A 22,639-nucleotide genomic window follows, 5' to 3' on the forward strand; every position below is an offset into this window, starting at 1 on the left:
TGATCTGGCTCTCTAGGGTTCATCCTCTGGCCTCAGCCTTCTGTGCTATCGCATGATCTCCTTGGGAAGCTTCTCTAGGCAATATTCCCTAGATTAACCAAGATAGTCAGGTAGGGAGAGCAGAGCCACCACACAGCTGTGGTTCTCACCAGGGCCAGAACAAGGTTAAAAGTCACTTGGAACAAAGTTAAAAGTTGTTTCTGTGCACTCTGGCATGTGTGAGTTTAGGGGGAAGTCTACTAGGTGATACAGCTGGTTTCTGATATTCCAGGGAGGAGTCAGATTATCTTTTTAGTACATTTTTGCATGCATTTTTATATGCATTCATTGAACACCTGCATATTTGTATATAATACAACCATTTGTAAATAAACCTTACCCAATAAAGGCATGTTATGAGATAATCATAATAATTTGTAATCCCAACTTAGATTTATTCTCCTCATGGGAGTTGGGATTCACAATATGTAGAACTGTCTCTGCACCTTACAGCTCTGTAATGGTATATAGCTTTTAATGCGACTGGAAGCTCCCTAAACAGAGCAAGTCCTTCCAACAGTAAGAGAACCCCCGAAATAGCCGCTGTGAAGTGGCTTACCAAAGTGAGTAAGGGTGGGATAAATGGCCAACTCCTGACATCTAGGAGAGATTTAATCCCATTTCGGTCCTTACAATTTAGGTCTTTCCATAGAACTGTTTCTTACGGGACTCAAATAGCAGTGTGGGGCCCCCTGGTGGCCGGAAGTCTGCTTTTCAAGCATTTTGAAGGACAGGTCAGGCTAGAGAAGTATAGAGTAACCTCGAACTGCTGCTTACAGTGGAGGCATCATAGAGAGTGAGATGATCCCTTTGGGGGAAAAATGAGAACAAAACTTTTTTTTGTTTAAAGAGATTAGAATGGACTATAATTCTGGATAAACCATTCACTTTCTGAGTTTTTATTCTTTGGCTCATTTGACACCATAATTAGGTACTTATGGAATACTTAATCTGCATAAGACATTATGTTAGGCATCACACTAGGGTTAAAAAGAAGATCTATCACACACTTCTAAGGAAGTTTTGGAATAAAGATAAAACTTACACCACCAACACGACAGAAAATAAAATGTGCCATCAGAGAATAAAAGATGAACTCGTGAAAGAGCATTCGCTTTCAGAAAAAAGGGAAGACTTCTGGGAAGAGGTAGCATTTGAGCTGAGTGCTCATGAGAAGCAGGATTTGGGGAGATTAAAATCAAGGAAACAATGGTATTATAATTGAGGGAAAACACAAGTCTGGACAGATACAGAGGCAGGAAAACTAGAGCCAGGTGCAAGAATGGTGAATAGTCTATTCTGCCTAAATAATAAGGAGTCTTTGGGGTTAGAGTGAGCATGAAAACTGGATACAGCCTTTTGGATCAGACTGGAGAATCTTGAACCTTGTCTGAGAAATTTCTTCTTACAGCAATCGGTGTGCGGGGGCTTTGAATATCTTTGCACAGAGAAGAGGCATGTGAAGGCACAGACTCACTTGCATTGAAATGAGCACAGTCCCATAACTTGCATTTGGTTGGGAGGAATGTTGATCTGTTTGTGACACCATCTGCCCTGCAAAGTCATTAGGGTATTTCCGCTTACCAAAACTACATGAGCACAAGGGAGTTCCTGCCATGTTTAATTAAATTCCTGGATAGAATGACTTTCAATGAATGTGCTATGCTAGGCTGATTTTGTTTTCCAAGTTTTAAGAAATCTTCATGCCTATCTTTCTATTCTAGTTTAAGGTGATTTAAACTACATGAATGAGCTGTATTTCTGGCTGGAGTTACAGGGTAGAGTTCTAGCTGTGGACTAGCTCAATGTCCACTGAAGAATTCAAGCAGTAACCTTATTTGCACTGTATTAGATCTCACTGAGTAAGCAACCTGAGAATCTATATTGTGCCTGGCATATAGTTGGTGCTGGCGTATGTGTTAAGCAAATAATTAACAACTGATTTAATAAAAATATAATATACGTTTAATAGTATATTATAAAGTTCCTGACCCAAGACATTTATTTCCTAATTATAATAGCATAAAACTCATTTAGAATTTAGTAAACGTAATTAAAACTATTCAGAAGTAATGAAAAATTGATATGATAAAAACACAAATCCTCCAGTAAAGAAGAAGGAACCTGTTCATTTGAGAGAAATACAATTTAGAACTTGCAAATGAGACAAGAGAAGATGGCAATTTAGAACTGCAATAAAAAAAACAATAGAAACAACCATTTAAGAAGTTTTAGCAGCAGTTAAGTATTTATTATTCTAAATGAAATGTATACTTGACTTTTATATAAAAATCGTCAAAAGTGCTCTACTGGATTATTTTAATATTAATTTAGCCCCCAACAGTATCTATTAGCTATGCCTTTAATGTGTTTTTCTTTACTTCCGACACATCATTACAACTGGCTAAAACTAGCTAATGTCAAAATATAAAAAATATTAGTTTATTCTTCAAGATAAAGTACCACCAGTGATGAGTTATTAAAAATGAAAAATAAAAACAGATGCCAGTGAATCAATGTATTGAAAATAAATCACATAACTTCATAGACATATACAAAGTCCAAGGCAATTTAGATCCTTGGCAGAACAATTTTATGATACATCTTAAGAGTGTGAGTTATTTCTTTTGGTGGCAAATGTCTAGTGTGCCAGGCCTATCTTGTTATTTTCCCATCTTTTCTTGGCTACTTTACAGGGTGAACCAAACACTGTCTAATGTCATGAACTCCCATGACCCCAAAAATGTTTAATGTAAATAGAAAGTTGAGTTTTCAGTCTCAGAAACAGCCCTTAGGGTTAAGTTTGTCATTAATCAGACATGAGTCATTCCTCACAAAGGAGAAGCCCCTCCGCCCTCCCACCCCCATTCTTCCAGTCTGTTCTAACACCAAGTCTGTTCTCTCCCACCATGGTTCTAGGTGAATTGGTTGACAAAGTCAGAGCAGGTTTTCTAGGTCCAGTAGCCCAGTCTCAAGCAAACAAGCTTCTCTGATTTGCCACAAGAGCCGTCTGACTCTCCCGTCTCTTGGCTTTCTTGCTCCTTTGTCTTACTTTCCAGCATAAGGCACTGGAGGCTAGTAAAAAAAGTCCAGATGACAGAACAACCAGGCCAAAGATGGAGATGATGGAGCCGTGGGAATTGAAGCTGTAAGCCACCGCGGTGACCACGATGCCGGCGATGAAGACAACCAGGGCGAAGGGGATGATGCAGCGGTAGCAGGAGAGCTCGGTGCCCCCTGTAGCAGCCATCAACTGAATCTCACTGACCAGGGGGACTGTGGTGACCACGACTTCACTCTTGGGGCTCTTCTCCATCGTAGCCACCATTTGAGACTTTGGGGCTCCCAGGATCTCCTTGATGGGCTCTTCAGTCATTTTTACAACAGTGCCTCTAAGCTGGGTTTACAGACTAGATCTGGACAGTCTCACCAGGGTGAAAGCTGTGAAGATAACAGGAGATGTCAGTTACATGTATCAGAATGAACGCTACAAGCAGAAATAAAAAGCTGGGGAGGCACCTCCTTTCCAGGAGGCACGGATCCATGTGAAAAGCAACTTTACTCTTTTTTTGAATTGGTTGCATTCTCTTTGCATTTAGGCAAAAAATAAGATGAAGCAAATGAACAAGAAGGGAAGACAGAAAAAGCAGGAAGCACTCACAGTGTTCAATATACCCTGGTGGTCTACAAATGTTTCAAAAGCTGTTCTGCTTTGTCTATTGCTTCTCTTTCCTCTAAACACACAGAAATGCCTGAATCCTAATCCAACGACGATCTCATTCAAAAGGAGAATATATTACAAACGATATTTTGCACCATTAATTCCACAACTTACAGCAACTCAGACTCTGCCAATCTTGCTGGACATAACATGCATTCATTCCAAACTATCACCCATTCACTGCCCACAAAATCAATGTCAAGGCAAGCAGCCAGCAACAAATGATGTTCTTCTCCATCAAATGATAGACAACAAGTCTTTATTGTGTTACTATTAAACACAGTGCAACCTGCTTCCTGGGATCTTTTTATTACCCATTTTAGGTGGACAATTCAGCAAAAAATTCATTGACAATGCAGTAGGGATTTGTGATCTGAAATGTAAAAATATCCTCCACTCTGCTAGAAGAGAGAAAAATAAGAACAAAAATTCAAACCCTTCATGGGTTATAATTTTGTGCTTTCTCTTGGCACACATAAAATCAATTATTAGAGTAACTAGCTGTCAATTCACAAATTTTCTATTAAGCTCAATACAAAATTTCCATATTATGTATACTACAGCATACATAAACAAATAAGCATGCTAAGTTTTCAGGAAAACTTCACAAACTTCATTTCCCCCCATGCCTTTGCTGCAATGACCCTTTCTAAGTATTTTGAACCTGAAAATTTCAGGACAAAGCTTGGGACTTTTATCAAAAGCATCTGGCTGAAATGCTGTCTATGAGAAATCAGTGAAAACTTGTCTGCTGCTCAGACATGTTAAGTCACTGTCTTCCATTTTCAAAAAGCTGTCTAGCCGCTACACAGTTGAGCAGTTGTAGTTACTGAACAAGTTTAAAGAAAGATATTTGAGACCATTTCAATGAGATTACTACTTTGAATATATTAAGCATCCACTGAAAACACGTTCAACTCCAAATCAAATAGTTCTTCCCTGCCCTGGAAAGTCAAAATATCACTCCCTGAGCAATGAAACTAAATATTACAGCTGCCTACTCACATGTCATTTTTAATTACCAAACTAATTAATCACTGTTGTCCAATGACACCCTAATTACTGGTGAGGACAGTTAAAAGATATTTGAGATTATGTCTGGAAAAATTATCTTCACCCCAAAGCTGAGATTGGGCTAACCTGAAAATCAATATCTGTCCCCAAATTACTTACACTCACCTCTGAGAGAGGCAATCCATTACCAAAGAAACAACTTGACTTGGAAGGGAAGAAACAGCAACGCTCGAGCCTCTTTGTCCAACTTCTGGGAAGGAGCCTCTAACAGCTCGGCTGTCAATAAAATGACAGGTTAGGAATCTCTTCTGGGGAAAAGAAAAGATGTAAAAATACTTTACTATAGGGTCTTTTTTGAGGATCCTGGAGCTCCTGCTTCTTTCAGGCTACCTCTGTTCCTAAATGACGCTTGTCTTTCCCTCCCTCTGTCTTTTTATTCCCTCCCCCTCGGGTTTGCCCCTCCCTAACTTTTTTTTTCCCTTAGTTCTTTTCCTTGCCAGCAGATTCTGAGTTTTGGCTTCCCCCAACTTTGCTCAGTGACATGATAACTCCAAATCATTTCTACAGGTTCCCCAGAGACGGAAGCCAGCTTTTACTTTTATTTCTCTTACAGTATTTACTAAGCGGTCTGCTTTGTGAATTTGAATGACTCATTTTTTCCCCTGCCGACCTCCAGATCTTCCTCCCATCCATCAGTCCATCAGACATTTTTATAAGAAAATCCCAGAGTCAGTGTTGCAGACCCGGCTGAGGGGACAGAACGGAGGGGACAGACACTCCAGGGCAGCAGAAACAGCTGTGAAGTCATCGGGCAGCTGAATTCAGTCTCTAAGCCAGCAAAAATCCATGTTCCTAGGTTTCCCCATTATTCTTTATTTATATGCGCGTGATAGTCAACTGAAGGTTAAATCCCCACTTGTTCAGTGTTAATTCATTCAGGAACGAGGGTAGGAGGCACAAATGTTTGCAGTTAAGGGGAAAAGCCAGTCATGTTGATTTAAACATGATTGTATTTTTTTTTGGGGGGACGGAGTTTCGCTCTTGTTACCCAGGCTGGAGTGCAATGGCGCGATCTCGGCTCACCGCAACCTCCGCCTCCTGGGTTCAGGCAATTCTCCTGCCTCAGCCTCCTGAGTAGCTGAGTTACAGGCACGCGCCACCATGCCCAGCTAATTTTTTGTATTTTTAGTAGAGACTGGGTTTCACCGTGTTGACCAGGATGGTCTCGATCTCTTGACCTCGTGATCCACCCGCCTCGGCCTCCCAAAGTGCTGGGATTACAGGCGTGAGCCACCGCGCCCGGCCTAAACATGATTGTTTACTGCTTTTCCAAGGAGGTAACTTTACCAGTACCAAGATTATCACCATCATGATAATTGCTACCATTTACAGAGCACCTACTCTGGAGACGGCACAATAGTAAGACATGTCACATTAATTCTCATTAACATTAATTCTCACTAGTTCATAAATGAGGAAACAGGCTCAGAGAGGTTAAGTAATTTGACAAAGGTCACACAGTAACAGAGAAACCCCTGGTTTGAATCTTAATCTTTAATAGATACATATACCACTTGGGGAGATTGCTAAATTCAGATTCTGATACAGTAGGTCTGTAACAAGCTCCCTACTTATGTTGAGATCTCTGTTCCTTGGCCCACTTTAAGGAACATGGTATTTTAAACATTTAAACGTGTATAATGTGACACCTCATACACTTAAACAATGAAGTTAGACATCTATTTCCCACCCCCATATACCTATAAAGTGGCTTTATAGCTTTATGCTTTCTTACAGACAACTGTGCAATTTTTAAAATCTTGAAATACGTAAAGCCCTAGGTTGTCTTTTTGAGGAAAAAAGGTAATACTGGGAGCTCATCCTATACTTTGTAGTTAAAAGTTTTTCATCCTCATTTTTTCATCTGCACAAGTGTTAATAACCCCTTCGAATTAATACTGTGAACTACAAATCCAAATTAACTGTTGGAAGAGATTTGTTTTCCTTCTTTGTTCGAAGAAAAACAAGTTGTTAGAGTTTTCTAATTGTGGCAATGGCTTGGATGCTCTCAAACATCTTACCTCTCCTCTAGCACAGCACACTCCCCAGACTTGCCTTGTAGCAATGCCCGGATGACTTGTCACAAAAGGAGAGGGACCAGAAGTTGTTTATTCTAGAATGAAAGCCAGAGAGAGTGTTATGTCATTATAAAACATAAAGTTGAAAAGTCCCCGAGACTTGGGGGAGTCATGGCAAGTACCTGGAGGGCCTTGGTCACCATGATTCTCACACTTTTAAGAATGTCAGACCTAAAGAGACAGCCTTCATCCGTGATGAGCGCTGTCACTTGGTGTCGAGGGTCAGAAATACTTTTTTTGCCAAAGTTGTCCCGGGAAGATGGTGAGATGGGGACCGCTGGCTACGTATAATGGAGGTTCTTGAGAAGCTCCTTAAAAGAGCTGTCTTCTTACCCACAATTCCCCTCTACTTTCCAGTACTACTTCCCTTCCAAAATAGCCCAATAACTGCACCAAAGCTCTGAACATCACCTTATTTTGTTGAAAAGCATGCTTTCCTGTTACCAAGGCTAAAGGTGCACAAACTGACCTTCTAGAGAGAGGACAATGGCACCTGTTCCCATGGTGAGCCCTTGGCTGAGTCTATAATGAGGTACAGTGAGTGCCTCTGTGCCCTAGGAGCATGGGCTGGTCTGTTGTCACTTCCAGTACCAAAGCTTTCTTCAGCCTTGTCAGGCTCAGGTGCCTCATTCACCCCAGTGCTCCAGGGTGTATGCACTTGCCTTGATACAGATACACATCTCTAGACCCTGAGTAGACAACTGATGATTTGTACGCCAAATTTAAAGAAGTAGAAAGCTTTGGCATAAAGCAGAAATTGTATCAGTGGTTATCCTAACCACTGACACAAGCAACTTTAACTGACTTTACCTCTTCAAATTGAAATTCAAAGAGAATTCCTAGTGATCTAGTGTTGCCTCTGAATGTTTATTCCTCCTTCCACCCTGTGTCTACAACGTATGAAACGCCCCTGTGAATCCCTTCAGGGACACCTGCCCCCAAATGCAAAATTTCATCCACAATGCAACCAGCCTTACTTCTGCAAGCCCTCTCTTTTCACAAGGAAGAGGAAATCTCTCTAGTTCTTTCTAAAGCACATGGCTTTAGGAGACTCCTTTAAGTTTGGAGAACTTTTCTCAAAGCCTCCAATGAATGAATTCTATCTATGCCCCTAACCCACCTAGGCATTCGACATTTCCTTCCCAGATCTTTCAAACAGCAAAGCAAAGATCCTTACCTTTCCCAGCTAGAGTTAGACTGAGACAGCTGCCTGCCCCGCAAACAGCAACACAGATAGGGGGATGCAAATCACCACTCTAGGGACCGTGAACAAAGTACTCAGCAAGGCTTAAACAAAATTAAGGGACCGGAGAAAATTTGGTGAGAGGAAATCCCTTAAATGATGCTGAATTTTACCCTGTTTTCATCCACGAAAATGTAATCCATATATATACATTTAAAGGGCGTCAAGTTTGAAAATAATATCTTCCTTTACTTTTCTCTTTTTATATCTTTATTCAGGCACTCATTTTCATGGTTTTTTCTTTTTTTCTTTTTTCTTTTTTTGAGACGGAGTTTCACTCATGTTACCCAGGCTGGAGGAGTGCCTGGCGCGATCTCGGCTCACCGCAACCTCCGCCTCCTGGGTTCAGGCAATTCTCCTGCCTCAGCCTCCTGAGTAGCTGTTTCATGGTTTTTTCTATCCAAAGCCCCCATTCTGATGCTCTCCCTTTGTGAATCAGAACCTACCGAAAAGAATTTGTAATCTTTGCTCTATATTTCTATGGCAGTATGGGGTTGGAAAGTGTGTAGATGAGAGACAAAGTTACTTAGGGGAGGGGGTCTGGAAGTGGAGGAGGTCAGGGAGCATGATGGGTACTGGGACAAAGAGGTCATTTTGACCATTTCCCTAAAGTGGAAGCCAAAGATTCAGGCTCTAGGTTGCAAAAGGGGATGTTTCGATTTTCCTATTGAGTATATGCTGTTGAAGACCTGGAAATTCCTCCTTTGGGAACACATAAAGTTTGCATTTAGTGAAGTGTAGCCCCATGTGTATTTGATTACCGGCCTGTCTTTATTTCCAATTTGCTTGTGCTTGGTATGTTTGAGCTGGCTAATTTCCAGCAGCCTTGAGGATGCCAGTTCCTCCTGGCCCTCTGTCCAATCACCACATGCCTTTGATCTTGGTCATCACCCAGTCCAATTGGATGCAGTGAGATTTGGGAAACTGGCCAGGTTTTCTCCTCTCTAATGCTTCTTTTAAGGGTGTGTCTGCATTTATGTTCTGAAATCATGGACATTTTGAAAAGTGATCTGTGCTTTTGTGTTCATTGTGGAGAACAGGTCATGTTATTATTCCCCCTTTCCTTTTTTGCTCCTCCAAAGCACTTTTCTAGGATATTAAATAGAGAATTCTGATAGTACCAAGAGGAACAATAAATGGGCCTTAGATATAAATATATATTTTACTAATTGGTGATCAATTTATAAGTATGGAAACTCATAAGATCCATGTGAATATAGAAATGGAAACATACATCTTTTAGAAGCACATTACAATCCCCGTTCTCTTACCCTGTTTTGTTCTGAGTGACTATGAAATTTCACATAAACATAAAAAAATAGAGCTTAGTAAATAATCTCTCACTTCAACAAGAACTAATTGTCATTCTGGCCTCAGATGAGAAGAATTGATTTTCTTGTCTCAAAATCAGAATATGCACTGAAACTCCTGTCATTCTGATACAACCCCATACATTTTCATAGAATTTTATATAAATATAAAATTTTATATTTTATTTCTATATAAAATTTTATTTTATGTTATTCTTTGGAGGCCAAAGTTTGAGAGTTACCTCCAATTGGGCTGACACTTTCTTTTCTAAGACAAATGAACACTCTTAGAGTCAGCCTCCCTTAGTGAGTGAGCTATGGGTCACGTATTCTGCGCCTTGCAGGAAACCACAATACTTTTTTTTTTCCAGGGAGGAGAAGGGAAGGGATCATAATGACCTCACCCTTTTGCCACTCCTTTCTTTACTTGATAGCCTGGAGCCCTTTAATGCCTGTTTACAGGAGAAATCTCCCCCTAGGCTCTGGTGACCAATGTCACTTGTCCTGTTCATAAAATGATGTACATAAACATTGTGTGACTCCAAATCCACTCCTAATCAATGCACAACTTCTAGGCTTCAACATCAGTCTGGTACTGGAAATTGGAAACCACCCTGCAACATGTAAAGTGTCCTAAAAACTGATAAGCTGTGGTAACTCTGCAAGGGTCAGTTAGCTTCTCTCTATTCCATATTCATAGAACAGAATATGCTTTCTGACAGGATTAGCCTTCTCCCGGATAGGTAGCACTGGCCTTAAAATGACTGGCTTAGGATAGGCTCATCAGTGCTGGCCTCCCTCAAATAATTGAAAACACAGTTTAAACCATAGATTTTAAGTTGCTGGCTTGGTAAGTGAAGCAGGAGGATATTTTTCACAAATAACTTTATAATTCTTTATTTTGCTGAGAAAGAAATGGATGTTCAGAGACTAGCACTGTTTCTGGGTTTAACTCCAGAACCTGGGCTCCTTCATTCTGAGGTGACCCACGCTATATGGTCCATTTGGAGAGGAAAGAGACACATTAACGCAAGCATTTAACATGCACTACCCATAACACAGATCTCTCTCAAGTGTTTGTATTTTATTTACAGGGAAAGTGGCAGATCCAGGTTTCACATCTAGTTACCTCTTTCTTCTTCTATGTTGTGTCGTGAAAAATTCATTTTTAAAGTTAGATTACGTACATTTTCCTAAGTTTGGCTTAAGTCTCATTTTCCTGGGTTCAGGGTGATATACTCTCACTAGATTTCATTTGGGAAAAGTGCTCTGAAAAGGGATGCCTATTGCTTCTAGAATGATTAAGCCATGTATTTTACTTCTTATGCATCTGGGCATTAAAATAGAGCTGCGTTACTAAGCAGATTTCGTAGGTTTGAGGCCAGGACAGACATATGCCTGGTACCTGTGAAATCCGTGGAAAATGCCATGGAAATTGGGCCACTTCAAAAGTCACCCAGGCCATTCCTCTGCCTTCAGGAGCATTTTATTTCCTGTGCTCCTTTGCGTGCCATGAACTTGCTAAATGCTGTAGCTGAGCAGATGCAAAACAGTGAACAAAGCATGGTCTCTGCTTTCATGGGGTTTACCATCCAGAACAGGAAAGTCATAGGGACACCAATGTGGGTAATCCTTTTCTAGAAGGAATAACAAATGGCTGTGGAAGGCCCAGGGAAGATGAAATCAATTCAGACGTAGGAGTGTGTGTGTGTGTGTGTGTGTGTGTGTGTGTGTGTGTGTGTGTAGGGGGTGGGCGGTGGTAGTGGTTGGAATCTTCATGGCACACAGGCATTTGACATTATAAATAGAAAAGGAAAGAAAATGATTCCATGTGGAAGAACCAGCCTATATTCAAGCACAGCTTTGAAAAGTGCAAGTCTTCTGCAAAGAGCACTGAGTAGCTTGTTTGACTAAATTTTAAAGAGCACAGGGCAGGCAGAGAGCAGTCAAAATAAGACTGGAAATAGTTTATGGTCAGTTTATTGCCTCAATGGCAAGCTTGGACTTTATTTTGAGAGCAATGTGGTTTTGAACAGGATGGCACAGTCAGCTCTGTGCATTATAAACAGTAGCCTGTCTTTACAGTGTTGGGATGTCCTAGGGAAGGTCAATATGGGGACAGGGAAAGTGGGCTGTGACACCAGTTCGGATGCCACTGTGATTGTCCAGGTAAGAGGCACTGGGCACCTGCTATTGGGAAATGTGGTCAGGTAGGAAGTCACTGCAATGGTAGAATCAGCAAAACTCAGCAATGAATTTCAAGTGGGGAAAGTTGTCAAGGGAGAGGAGTTTGTCAGGTTTTAAAGCCTAAGTAATTAATAGCTTGAGGTTGCTGTGAGCAGAAATAGGTCAGGACAAGGAGTAGATATGGAGTGAGGAATATGCAATAATTATTCACTTCCCCTGTGGAGAGGCAAATGCTAGAGAAAGCTGGCATTACTGCCTGATGCATTGTCTGAATTGTCAAAAAATGCTGTCATAGGCTCACAAATACATTTTCCACTTAAAATTGTGAATAATTTTATAATTCATTTCATTCCATATGCATAGGCACACACACAAAATTGCTGACACACAATATATACGCACAGGATGTGAGATTGCTAATGCTTTGCATAGAATAAGAAAATATTTTAAGAATTCCAATTTGAGACTTTATTTTTACTGACCATATGCAAAGAATATATTGGTTATATGTTCAATTTTAAATTCCTTGAGAACAAGAACATAACTATGTAATTTTCTTTTTATAGTGTTAGACGTTATTTTAAAATAAGCACTACAGAGATACTTTCTGGTAATGAAAACATTTTTTCCAGTGGTCACTACTCTAAGGTACTACTCATGAAGAAGGAATATATAGAAGATTCTCGTCTTGTCACTTCACATATGAAGAAATGCTTTTGCCTTACTAAGAACCAATTTTATGTTTCCCCCATGAGTTAATGCTTTAAAACAATAGCAATCCAAATCCACTACAGATTTATTTTGAAATGTTCTGTTCTGGGCCTCATGCAATGGAAGCAAGCTTTTATATTGAGGGATTTACCATGATCATGTTGGTTGGGAAATCATCTATCAGTTCCTCAATGATATTACCATCAATTTTGCATGCTTGGAAAGTCATTACCAAATAAGTCAATGAATAAATAAAAGAATGACTCTACATTGAAATCAGATGTAAACTTGAAACTTAGACAATTATTTAAATGTGTTATTTTAAGGTACTCAGATATTTAGTGCTAAGTACATTAATTATTCCCTATTATAATGATAAATATTAATTTATAAATGAATAGTAATAATAATTATTCAATTAAATTTGGAAAATGGTGCCTAGGACTAGAACCAAGGTCTGATTAATGCCAAAGCATATCTTCCTAATCCCTGTGAGATACTGTTTCTGTGTTCAAATGATGGCACACTTTCTGTAGCTCATAAGGAGTAAACTTGCCTTCAGATAATCTCATGGGTTTTAAAATGGTTGCTTCACCAGAAAAAAAAAAAATGTCATTGTCTTCCCTCCTCTGTAGTGGTGTATTAATCGAGGATAGAACTAGCTCAACAAACCTTTTGGAAACATTTTTATCCTATTAAAAAGTCTTTGATATCCACGACGTGTGTGGGTGTTAGGAAACATAACAATTTGCCCAGCCGAACTGAGTTCAAAACAGAACTGTTTATCTTATGAACTTATCTTATGGAACAATGCAGAGAGCAGATCTCTTGCTCTCTTTCTTTAGATAAAAATTTTAAAGTCTCATTTTGTAAAGGAGACAGAACTTTACTGTCTCCTTTTTGTTTACTTAAATAAACTATGCAGGAAACAGGCATTATTGTCTTGAAAAAGCAATGTAAAAATGTGGTAAAACCAATGATCCCCAGAGAGTACACAGCCGCAGAATGAGAACATGATGTTTCTTCCATCAGGGCACACAGAGGGGCACTGAGTCTACTTTGAATTCCAACTGTACATTTGTACTCAGTCAGTGAATCTGCCATTGATAACTCTGGATGATTTCCAACATGATGGACTCAGGAGTCTCAGGGAAACCTTGTTTTCCGAATTCATTTCTTGCAATTTATTTTCTAAGTTAAACTTAGTTTGCAAAACTTTCTTTACAGTGCTGATAGGGTTTGATTATCTTTTTTTCTAGCGTTTAGTTTATAGCATAAGATTTTGGATTGCTTCTACAATAAAATGAATATTTCTGACTCTCCCATATTGTTGTGCAATGAAAATAGCCATGAACTGAAAGTCAGGAAACTTGAATTTGATTCTTTTTTTTTTTTTTTTTAGAGGAAGAACGAGAGAAAGAAAGAAAAAGAATAAAGGAAAGGAAGAAAGAGGAAGAGGAAGAGGGAGAGAGAACATGGGTGTTGCTTTATTGCCCGGGCTAGAATGCAGTCTAAAACTGGGTATGCCTGTAATTGTGTTTAATAATAGAGACATTAAAAAAAAATTTGATTCTTCTTTCCTCTTTGTGGCTTGGGCAAGCCACCCAACTTCTGAGAGCCCCATTGTCAGATCTCAGGATCCCATCTGTAGCTACTTTATTATTTTTTTCTTATGTTAAAACAAAATCCCATTTGGGCTCAGAATATCAGAGAACTGAGACAAGACAACTTGGGGAAATAGCTAACACTACTACCAAAGCTACCAGAACAGCTGTAGGAAGCCTTTAAAAAAAAAAAAAACTCTCTGGTGCAACATCTGTCAGCAAAACCACTGACCTTTTACTGTGGATATTCATCCATTTCCATGTGAAGGGAGCCACAGGCGTCTGGCTCAGGGACTGACTGCAGCATGAAGGTTTTCTTTAGTCCCGATCAGAAATTCTAGGTTTGCTGGGTTTACACACTAATTTCCACTCTTTCTTACCCAAAACCAATGCAGTAAGGAGCACAGGGAGTCCAATACCATAACAAACTGTAAACTGAATTTGAAAGGAAAGCAGCAGGGGCCAGAACTCACACTTGTGGAGCCTCACCCTGCTGTGACTGACATGACGTAAGTCGGAGACCTCGGTTCACAGTTTTATGTGACAGGACACAAGAGCAGCCAACTTTAGGGAAGACTGATAGGAAAGCCCAAGGGTGAATCTCTCTGGGAACAGGAAGCAGGTACCGCTGGACCAACAAGGCTTTTGGACAGAGGACTTTGGCAGTTTTTGTAGAAGCAATTGGGCTCCCCTGAAGCTGCCAAGAGGGTGTGCTCTGATCACATGGAGTGTGCATTTCCTTAGAGCTCCTCCCTTCCCAGCCGAAGGAATCCAGAAAGAAGCTGCTGTGCTGCTGTGTGACTTTCATCAATGCAGTGGATTCCTTTATACACACATAGTTCTGGCCGGGCGCGGTGGCTCACGCCTGTAATCCCAGCACTTTGGGAGGCCGAGGTGGGTGGATCACGAGGTCAAGAGATTGAGACCATCCTGGTCAACACGGTGAAACCCCGTCTCTACTAAAAATACAAAAATTAGCTGGGCATGGTGGCTTACGTCTGTAATCCCAGCTACTCGAGAGGCTGAGGCAGGAGAATTGCTTGAACCCAGGCGGCGGAGGTTGCGGTGAGCTGAGATGGAGCCACTGCACTCCAGCCTGGGTAACAAGAGCGAAACTCTGTCTCAAAAACAACAACAACAACAAAACAAACAAAACAAAACAAAACAAAACAACAACAACAACAACAACAAAACATACAGTTCTCATAAGCAGAGAAAAAGATAACATTATATATATCCCTCTCTCCCCCAAATTTTCTTATTTTCTTTTTGGTAGGATTACAATCTTACCACTGTCAAACGTGTCCCGTACACCAGGGAGGATTTGTGCTACCTGCATAAGAATCACACAGGGTGCTTGCAAAAAATACAGGTTTCTGGGCTCCACCCCAGAACTATTACATCACTGCATCAGGAGGGAGGGAGGGGGAGAGAGAGAGAGAAAGAGAGAGAGAGAGAGAATGTATGTGTTGAGAGGTCAGGAACTTGCATTTTTTATCTGCATCCCACATGAAGTTTGAGATCCTCTGGTTAATGCTAACACAACAAGCTATCAAGTTTGCAAATCTGGCCTCAGCCTTCTTTAAAACCCATCCATGATTCCTCTTCTCCTGAGGTCTAGAATCTCAGCATGACACACAATTCTTCCCATGAGCTGGCCTCTCCCTTCCTTTCCAGACTCAGCTCCAGCTTGGATGAAATTACAAATCACAAACAACACATTATTTTATGTTTGCCATGCTTTGTTGGTTCCTACTCTTGGAGACTCAAGATGATGTCTACTTGTCTTTTCATGACTACCTTAAGAAACCTTCTAGAAACCTTCCCAGGTAAGTCCTCTATTTTCAGACTAGGCAGCTTGAGTTTTCTTCCCCTATGTTCCCATACTGTTTATGCCAGTTTTTCTCAATCTGGGTACTTTTGACATTTGGGGCTGGATAATTATTTATTGTGAGGAGCTGTCCTGTCATTGCAGAATGTCTAGCAGCATCTCTGGCCTGTACCCACTCCATACCAGTAGCAATCCCTCCTCTTTTGCCCAATTGTGGCAACCAAGAATGTCTTCAGACATTGCCAAATCACCCCTGATGTGAAAATGTTCCTGGCTGAAAATACTGATCTGTGCTTACATGTATCACAGCCCTCAACAAATAGTGTGAAAAGTAGCTGTTTGCTGGTTTATCTTCTCTAATCTAAAAGACTGAGATTATCTCAAGAGTAAGGAGTGTATAAAATTAATCTTTGTGTCCTGAGCACTAAAGCACAACATCTAATGCATAGTTAGACATATAATACACATTTCTAGAACAAAACTTTGTTGATGGAATAGATGTCAGAAACCCTAGACAATCTTGGTTGGCTCTACTGCTTGCAATGCTGTGACTGGGGATATATTAGTTAACAGCTCCGTGCCTCAATTTCCTTTATTTGGAAAAGTGGGGTAACCATGCCCACCTTGCTTATTTGGGTCATTATGCAGGTATGGGAAAGTATAAAGTGTAGGAAGTAGCCTGTTTACAGTCACATTACCTAAAGGTTGTTGTTCTCATGTTTGCCTTCTCTGGATAACATTGAAAATTCAGGGGCACCCAAACAATATCATCCATTTTAACAATAGCTGAAGGATTTTATTAATGCAGAATGTTATAAATGTAAGAAATCTTATTGAAAATTACTGAACCCCCAATCTGGAATGAGACCAACATTAATTGTTAAAGAGTTCTCTTAACATTATGCTGTACAACACACTATTGATATCCTAAAGATCAAACACTCTCATCCCTATCTGTTATGCCTCTGGATAAAGACTTAGCCAGGCCTAAAGGAGCCTTCTCTGCTACAGGCCTATCTCATTTTTTTTGTCCTTGAGAAACTGCCAATCCCACTCTTTGCACCATCTTCTGTCCTGGTTCCTTTCTGCTCTGTGCTGGGGCAGTCAGCTGCTTCCTTGCTTCCTGACTCTGTATCAGCAATAGGAAATTAGCAGGTTTTGCATCTATGGGATGCTTCTCCTGTTATTTATTACCTTCAAGAAGAGCTTTGTCTCTCTCTCTCTCTCTCTCTCTTATTGTCTCTTTCTCTGTCTCTATCAGTCTCTCTGTCTATTTTTCTCTCTTCCTGACTCTCTCTCTCTCCCTCTCTCTGATTATTTTATGACTTCCTTTTGTACTTCAGCCATTCCATCACTGTTGCCTCCGTACTATCCCAGCACTGTGGTAGGGTGCTTTATATACAGTATATCTCTCCCTACTATTACAGAAATAATTAGCTTCCAGATTGTGGTCAGCTGAGAAGGACCCTGTTGCATGGAAATGTGGACTGTGCTTCTCCCTGTGCCACCATCAACGCCCCCCCCCCCCCGACCAGCTGCAGCTGGCCAGGATTTCTTGTTAACCATTTCATGCTCCAAACACTTAGAGTACAAAAGCACTTAAAAGCTGTGAGATTCTATGCAAAGCCGTCAAAAAATCCTAGACACATATACTGATAGTGTAGCGAAAAGGCTGGGAAATCTTCTAATCTAGCTCTTTCACTTTAGTCTCAGGAATATTGAAACCTGAAGTGGTTAAGTGACTTACTACCACTTTCTTTGCAGTTTCTAATCACCTCAAAAAGCCAATCTGAATCATTCTGTTATCTTTTAAGTGTATCATGACTAATCTTTATTTTCCAATCTTTCCTATACTTCACGGTCTGCTCTTTTAAGCTTAAAATAATGAGCTCCTTTTAGTACAGACTTTGGAGATGTTTCATCTGAAAAACGTGATAGATGTTGTTTTTAAAACACTGTGTTCTATGTATCTGTTTTTACAGTAGCAAAAGGTTTAGAGTAATTAAGAAATTTTTATTTTTTGCATAGATTTAGCTATGGGAGAATATATATCCATGTTTGGATTTACTATGGTATATCTATTTTAAAATTTCATGGTGATAAGAATACTTAACATGAGATTTACTTAATTATTATAGACTACATTAGAATTGAGTCAGTTTTCTATATTATCCAGTAAAGTAGGTTCACTTTGAAAAACTATTTCAATCTCCATTAGCTATATTTTTCCTAGAGGCATGTAAATTCTTATTTGAATATTTCCTTTTTAGCTCATTTTATTAGTCTTCTCATGCTGCTTGTAAAGACATATCTGAGACTGGGAGATTTATGAAGGAAAGAAGTTTTAATGCCTCACAGTCCAGCATGACTGGGGAGGCCTCAGGAAACTTACAATCATGGTAGAAGGGAAAGCAAACATGTCTTTCTTCACACAGCAGCATCAAGAATGAGTGCCCAGTGAAGGAGGAAGCTCCTTATAAAACCATGAGATGTCATGAGAACTCACTATCATTAGAGCAGGATGGAGAAACTGCCCCTGTGATTTAATTATCTCTACCTGGTTCCTCCCATGACATGTGAACCACAATTCAATTCAAGATGAAATTTGGGTGGGGTCACAGCCAAATTATATCACTTATTAACTTTAACACATCATTTGTTATCCTTTTAAAAAAATCCTTCTCAAGGCTGTGTTAATCTGTTTATAACTTACAATTAAACTTTTCGAAATAAATTTAAATAGGAGACTGCAGTGTGTAAAGTATATGTCAGTGCCTGGCATAAACTAGACACTCAATTATTTTTAGTTTCCTATACCCACTAAAAGTATGTGTTTTGACTTTCCCTATAAAGTAATGCCAAACATTTCACAATGTAATAGCCAAACTGAAATTATGCTTCTATGATCTTTGAGAAATGTTCTTGGATAAATGAGTGAAAGGGAAATAAAAATAACCTTTAAGTGTTAGAAAACCTTTCAACCTAGCTATACACCAGCTTTACCCACTCACTTCCTGCTCTCTTCTGTGCCCTCTACCGACCACTGGCTGCAAGTCTGTATTAAATTAGCAAATTTAACTGTTTCGAACATACAAAAAAATGCAATTTTCCCCAGCCTATGCCTGAAAGTCATAAAACACAAATTATTGCTTTTAAGAATCATGATGTCTTTTTTCTTTTTTTAGTGGCACCAGGAAAATCTAGCTATAATGTAAAAAATGAGATAATATGGATAAACCTAAGTAGAAAATAAAAATCACATTAACTCTTCCTTCAATAGAACTATCAACATTTTTTGTATCTTCACTCCGTCTTCTCTACACAATATGTACATTATTTTTCTTACAAAAGTAGGATCACGTGGTATATAATTTGTGTAAACTTTCTCTTTTTGTATTAAACATCCATGGCAAACTCTTTCCAGGTAGATAAATGGATCATCAGAAATGGCTACATTATGTTCCACTGCAAGAATATCACACAATATCTTTATGGGTGCACATTAACTCTTCTTCCAGCTTTTCTTGTTGCCTTTTTAAAAAAATTTCCTCTCACGTCTCATCTTCTCCATGAAAATATGATAGAAGCTAAGGCCAACAGTGATAATAATTAATTTTGGTGGCTACAAATGACACCTATCTCAATATACACAGTATGTTGTTAAATACTTCTCCTGCCTCAATCTATTTCCTGCACGGTTTTTCCTTTTCCAACTAAATTGCATCAAAATATGCAGTATTAGTGCACATTTAGTGTGCACACAATAGTGAACATTTTGTAAGGATTTAAATTTTTTTTCTCAATAAAATTCAAGAAGACTTTTCACCTCCAAAAATAAGAGTTGACAGTCATGAAGAATCTGAATACATAAAAATAATGAGAGAAAAAGCTAAGGAATGAGGACTCCTAACTCAAGGGAGTTAGTCTATGCAAAGTAGAAATTCCAGAGAATATAATGGAACTGAAAGAACACAAGCAAAGATGAAAACGGTAGAAGAACATTTTGAGCCAAAGGAATATTTGAATTTGATACTTAAAAAGATTAACTGAAAAGAAATGGAAAAAAAAATATCCCCACATATCTAGGTATATCCAGGCAAAATTGTTGAATATAAAAGACAAATAAAACTTTCTATAAGAATCGAGACTTTTAAAAGCCTCATATATTCTATAAAGGAATAGAAGTCAAGCCATTTTCCCCACAGCTGAATGCCAAGCAGTCAATGTTTACAGAATTTTGAGCATTAAATCAAATTAACTCATGAATATTGAAGATGTAGTTCACAAGTACTCAAAGTAAGCAATAAAGCCATGGTTTAAAAACATTTTACAAATGTAAAAATATAATTCTTTACAGAGAACATGCGTGTTTTAAACCACAATAATATTAATCCATATTTTTATTCCAAGGTAATATAAGCAAATCCAGGAAATGGCAGGTGTTAGTGAGAGAAAGTATAAACTTTCTATATTTATTTTACACAGAGAAAGTCAGTAATAGTTTGTTTCTTGATACTAATAAGCATGATATATGTATTCAAAACCTAAAGGTAACTATCATATGCAGGAATAGGTAACTAAAATAGAAGACATAGGATATTATATGCAGGAATATACTGATATATCCTATATATCCTATATATCAGTATATTCCTGCATAAAATGATGTATTAAAGTTATATATATATATATATAACTTTATATATATATCACGTATTATATATATATATAATATATATATATATCACGTGTTAACTTGAATACATCATTATCATATAATATATTCCTATGATATATAGGATATATATATACACATACATAATATATATATATATCCTATATGTCAGTATATTCCTGCATATAATAAACCACCCCAAATATCAGCGGTTTAAAAGAACAGTAGTTATTTATTTTCTTGTAAATCTGTAATTTAGCTCAGGCTCAGTGGTGACAGCTCATCTCTGATCCAGGTAGTGTTAGGCAGGACAGTCCAACAGGATTGGATGGATGGGCAGGAAGATCTACTTTCAAGAGGACACCTTTATATGGCTGGCAAGTTGGTGCTAACGGCAGCTGCGGAGCTCAGCCCAGGCTGTTGGTCAGGGGCATTAGATGTCCTTCAAGACATCCTCTTTACAAGATGCTTGGGCTTTCTCCTGGGATAGTGTTTGGGTTCTGGGCTCTAAAATGATGTCTGAGTTCTGACTTTGTAGGCAAGGAGTTTGAATTGTATTTAATGCACAGTCAAGTCACTGGAGAATTTTAGGTGGGGAGTGGCATGATCTCTGGGTTCTGAGAAAGCTCCAAAAGAAGCAGGAAGCTGTATCATCTTTTATGACCTAGTCTTAGAGGTCACAGAATATCTCATCTGACGTACTCAGAAGTCTGCTCCAATTTAAGGTAAGGGGACATAGGCTCTATTATGTCCCTGTCTGAAGTCGTATATTAGATGCAGGGATATACTGATATATAAGATTTTGTTATGCTGGAAGAGAAATACTGTTGTGGCCATTTTAGAAAAGTACAATTAGTTTGTCTTCAAAATGCTAAAAAAAAAAAGACTTTCTTAAAATTAAAATTCAAATTTAATTATGTATGTTTAGAGACAGGTTTCACTCTGTTACCCAGGCTGGCACCTGGGCTCAAGTGATCCTCTTGCTTCAGCCTCCCAAATAACTGGGACTATAGGCCTGAGCCACCATGCCTGGCAGAAAAAAGTATTTTTAAAATCTCCAAATAGATGCCCTTATTTGGCTTGGTGGTTATGAAAAATTCATTGGAATAGAGGGATCTGGATTTGTATCCCATTTTTAATATTTACTTTCTGTATATCTGTAGAGATGTCCTTTAGGCTTCTTAAACCATCTGTTAAACGGAAATACAGATACTTAACTCATTGGATTCATAGTGAGATAATATACTTTTAAGCACTGAGCACAGTCACTGACACATATTACACACTCAGCAAATGGTAGTTTTTGTTTCTTTTTTTTTTTTCTTGAGATGGAGTCTCACCCTGTCACCCAGGCTGGAGTGCAATAGTGCGATCTCAGCTCACTACAACTTCCACCTCCCAGGTTCAAATGATTCTCCTGCCTCAGCCTCCCAAGTAGCTGGAATTATAGGCGTGCACCACAATGCTCAGTGTTTTTAGTAGTGATGGCGTTTCACCATGTTGGTCAGGCTTGTCTGGAACTCCTGACCTCGTGATCCACCTGCCTCAGCCTCCCAAAGTGCTGGGATTACAGGCATGAGCCACTGCACCCGGCCTAAATGGTAGTTTTTTAAAAGGCAAGAAAGATGACAATACTCCTGTTTACATTGCTCAGGATTTCTAGCCCAGTGATTGTCAAGCTTGTTTTTATCAGTAGAACCCTTTGCCTCTCTGGCCAGATGCAATGCCTGTAATCCCAGCACTTTGGAAAGCCAAGGTGGGAGAATTGCTTGAGGCCAGAAGTTTGAGGCCAGCCTAGGGAACTCAGGGAGATCCTCATCTCTACAAAAATAAATTTAGAAAAATCTCTGCTTCTCATAAACTCTTCTTCAGAGTCTGAATACAGAAAGCCAACAACTTAGCTCTTATTTGTAAAGCAAAGATGAGCAAGACTATAGCTCTCTACCTGCTAGTTTACCCTACCCCCTACAAAGACACCAAGAGCATCTGCTGAGACATTATGAAAACCATTAGTTTCAGCCCAGCTCATTTAATAGCATGGGAAAGAAAAATGATTGGTACAGCTATTAGAAAAACTATGGTAAATTATCTCTTTTTTTCCCCTTAACAATCTGATTGTCTATTTAGAAAACTGAGGAGAACAACTTAAAAACTAATAGAACTAAC

General features: G+C 39.1%; 1 protein-coding gene and 1 long non-coding RNA gene across 3 annotated transcripts; one reads left to right on the plus strand and one right to left on the minus strand.

Moving 5' to 3' along the window:
• Nucleotides 1–1,989: 1,989 nt before the first annotated feature.
• TMEM100 (transmembrane protein 100) lies at nt 1,990–8,165 on the minus strand. 2 transcript variants are annotated; one of them, XM_032280096.1, is made up of 4 exons: nt 8,090–8,165; nt 6,856–6,947; nt 4,940–5,050; nt 1,990–3,480 (listed from the first exon to the last, which is right to left on the minus strand). In XM_032280096.1, the coding sequence occupies exon 4, from the start codon at nt 3,413–3,415 to the stop codon at nt 3,011–3,013; it is 405 nt and encodes a 134-aa protein (XP_032135987.1). In that variant the 5' UTR covers nt 3,416–3,480; nt 4,940–5,050; nt 6,856–6,947; nt 8,090–8,165; the 3' UTR covers nt 1,990–3,010. The 2 variants fall into 2 exon arrangements, with proteins under 2 accessions (XP_032135987.1, XP_032135986.1); XM_032280095.1 differs by having other exon boundaries at nt 4,940–5,082.
• Nucleotides 8,166–18,286: 10,121 nt separating this feature from the next.
• LOC116552645 lies at nt 18,287–22,046 on the plus strand. Its single transcript, XR_004269479.1, has 3 exons — nt 18,287–18,374; nt 21,065–21,071; nt 22,033–22,046. It is a non-coding gene; the product is annotated as an uncharacterized LOC116552645 (long non-coding RNA).
• Nucleotides 22,047–22,639: the final 593 nt, after the last annotated feature.

The sequence above is a fragment of the Sapajus apella genome, unplaced genomic scaffold (genome assembly GCF_009761245.1).
Source record: "Sapajus apella isolate SASKATOON/1434 unplaced genomic scaffold, GSC_monkey_1.0 scaffold12, whole genome shotgun sequence".
In the NCBI taxonomy this organism is placed as follows: Eukaryota; Metazoa; Chordata; class Mammalia; order Primates; family Cebidae; genus Sapajus; species Sapajus apella.

Excerpts from the sequence above, each read along its gene's own strand:
- TMEM100 (XM_032280096.1), bottom strand. The coding sequence starts at position 3,415 with ATGACTGAAGAGCCCATCAAGGAGATCCTGGGAGCCCCAAAGTCTCAA.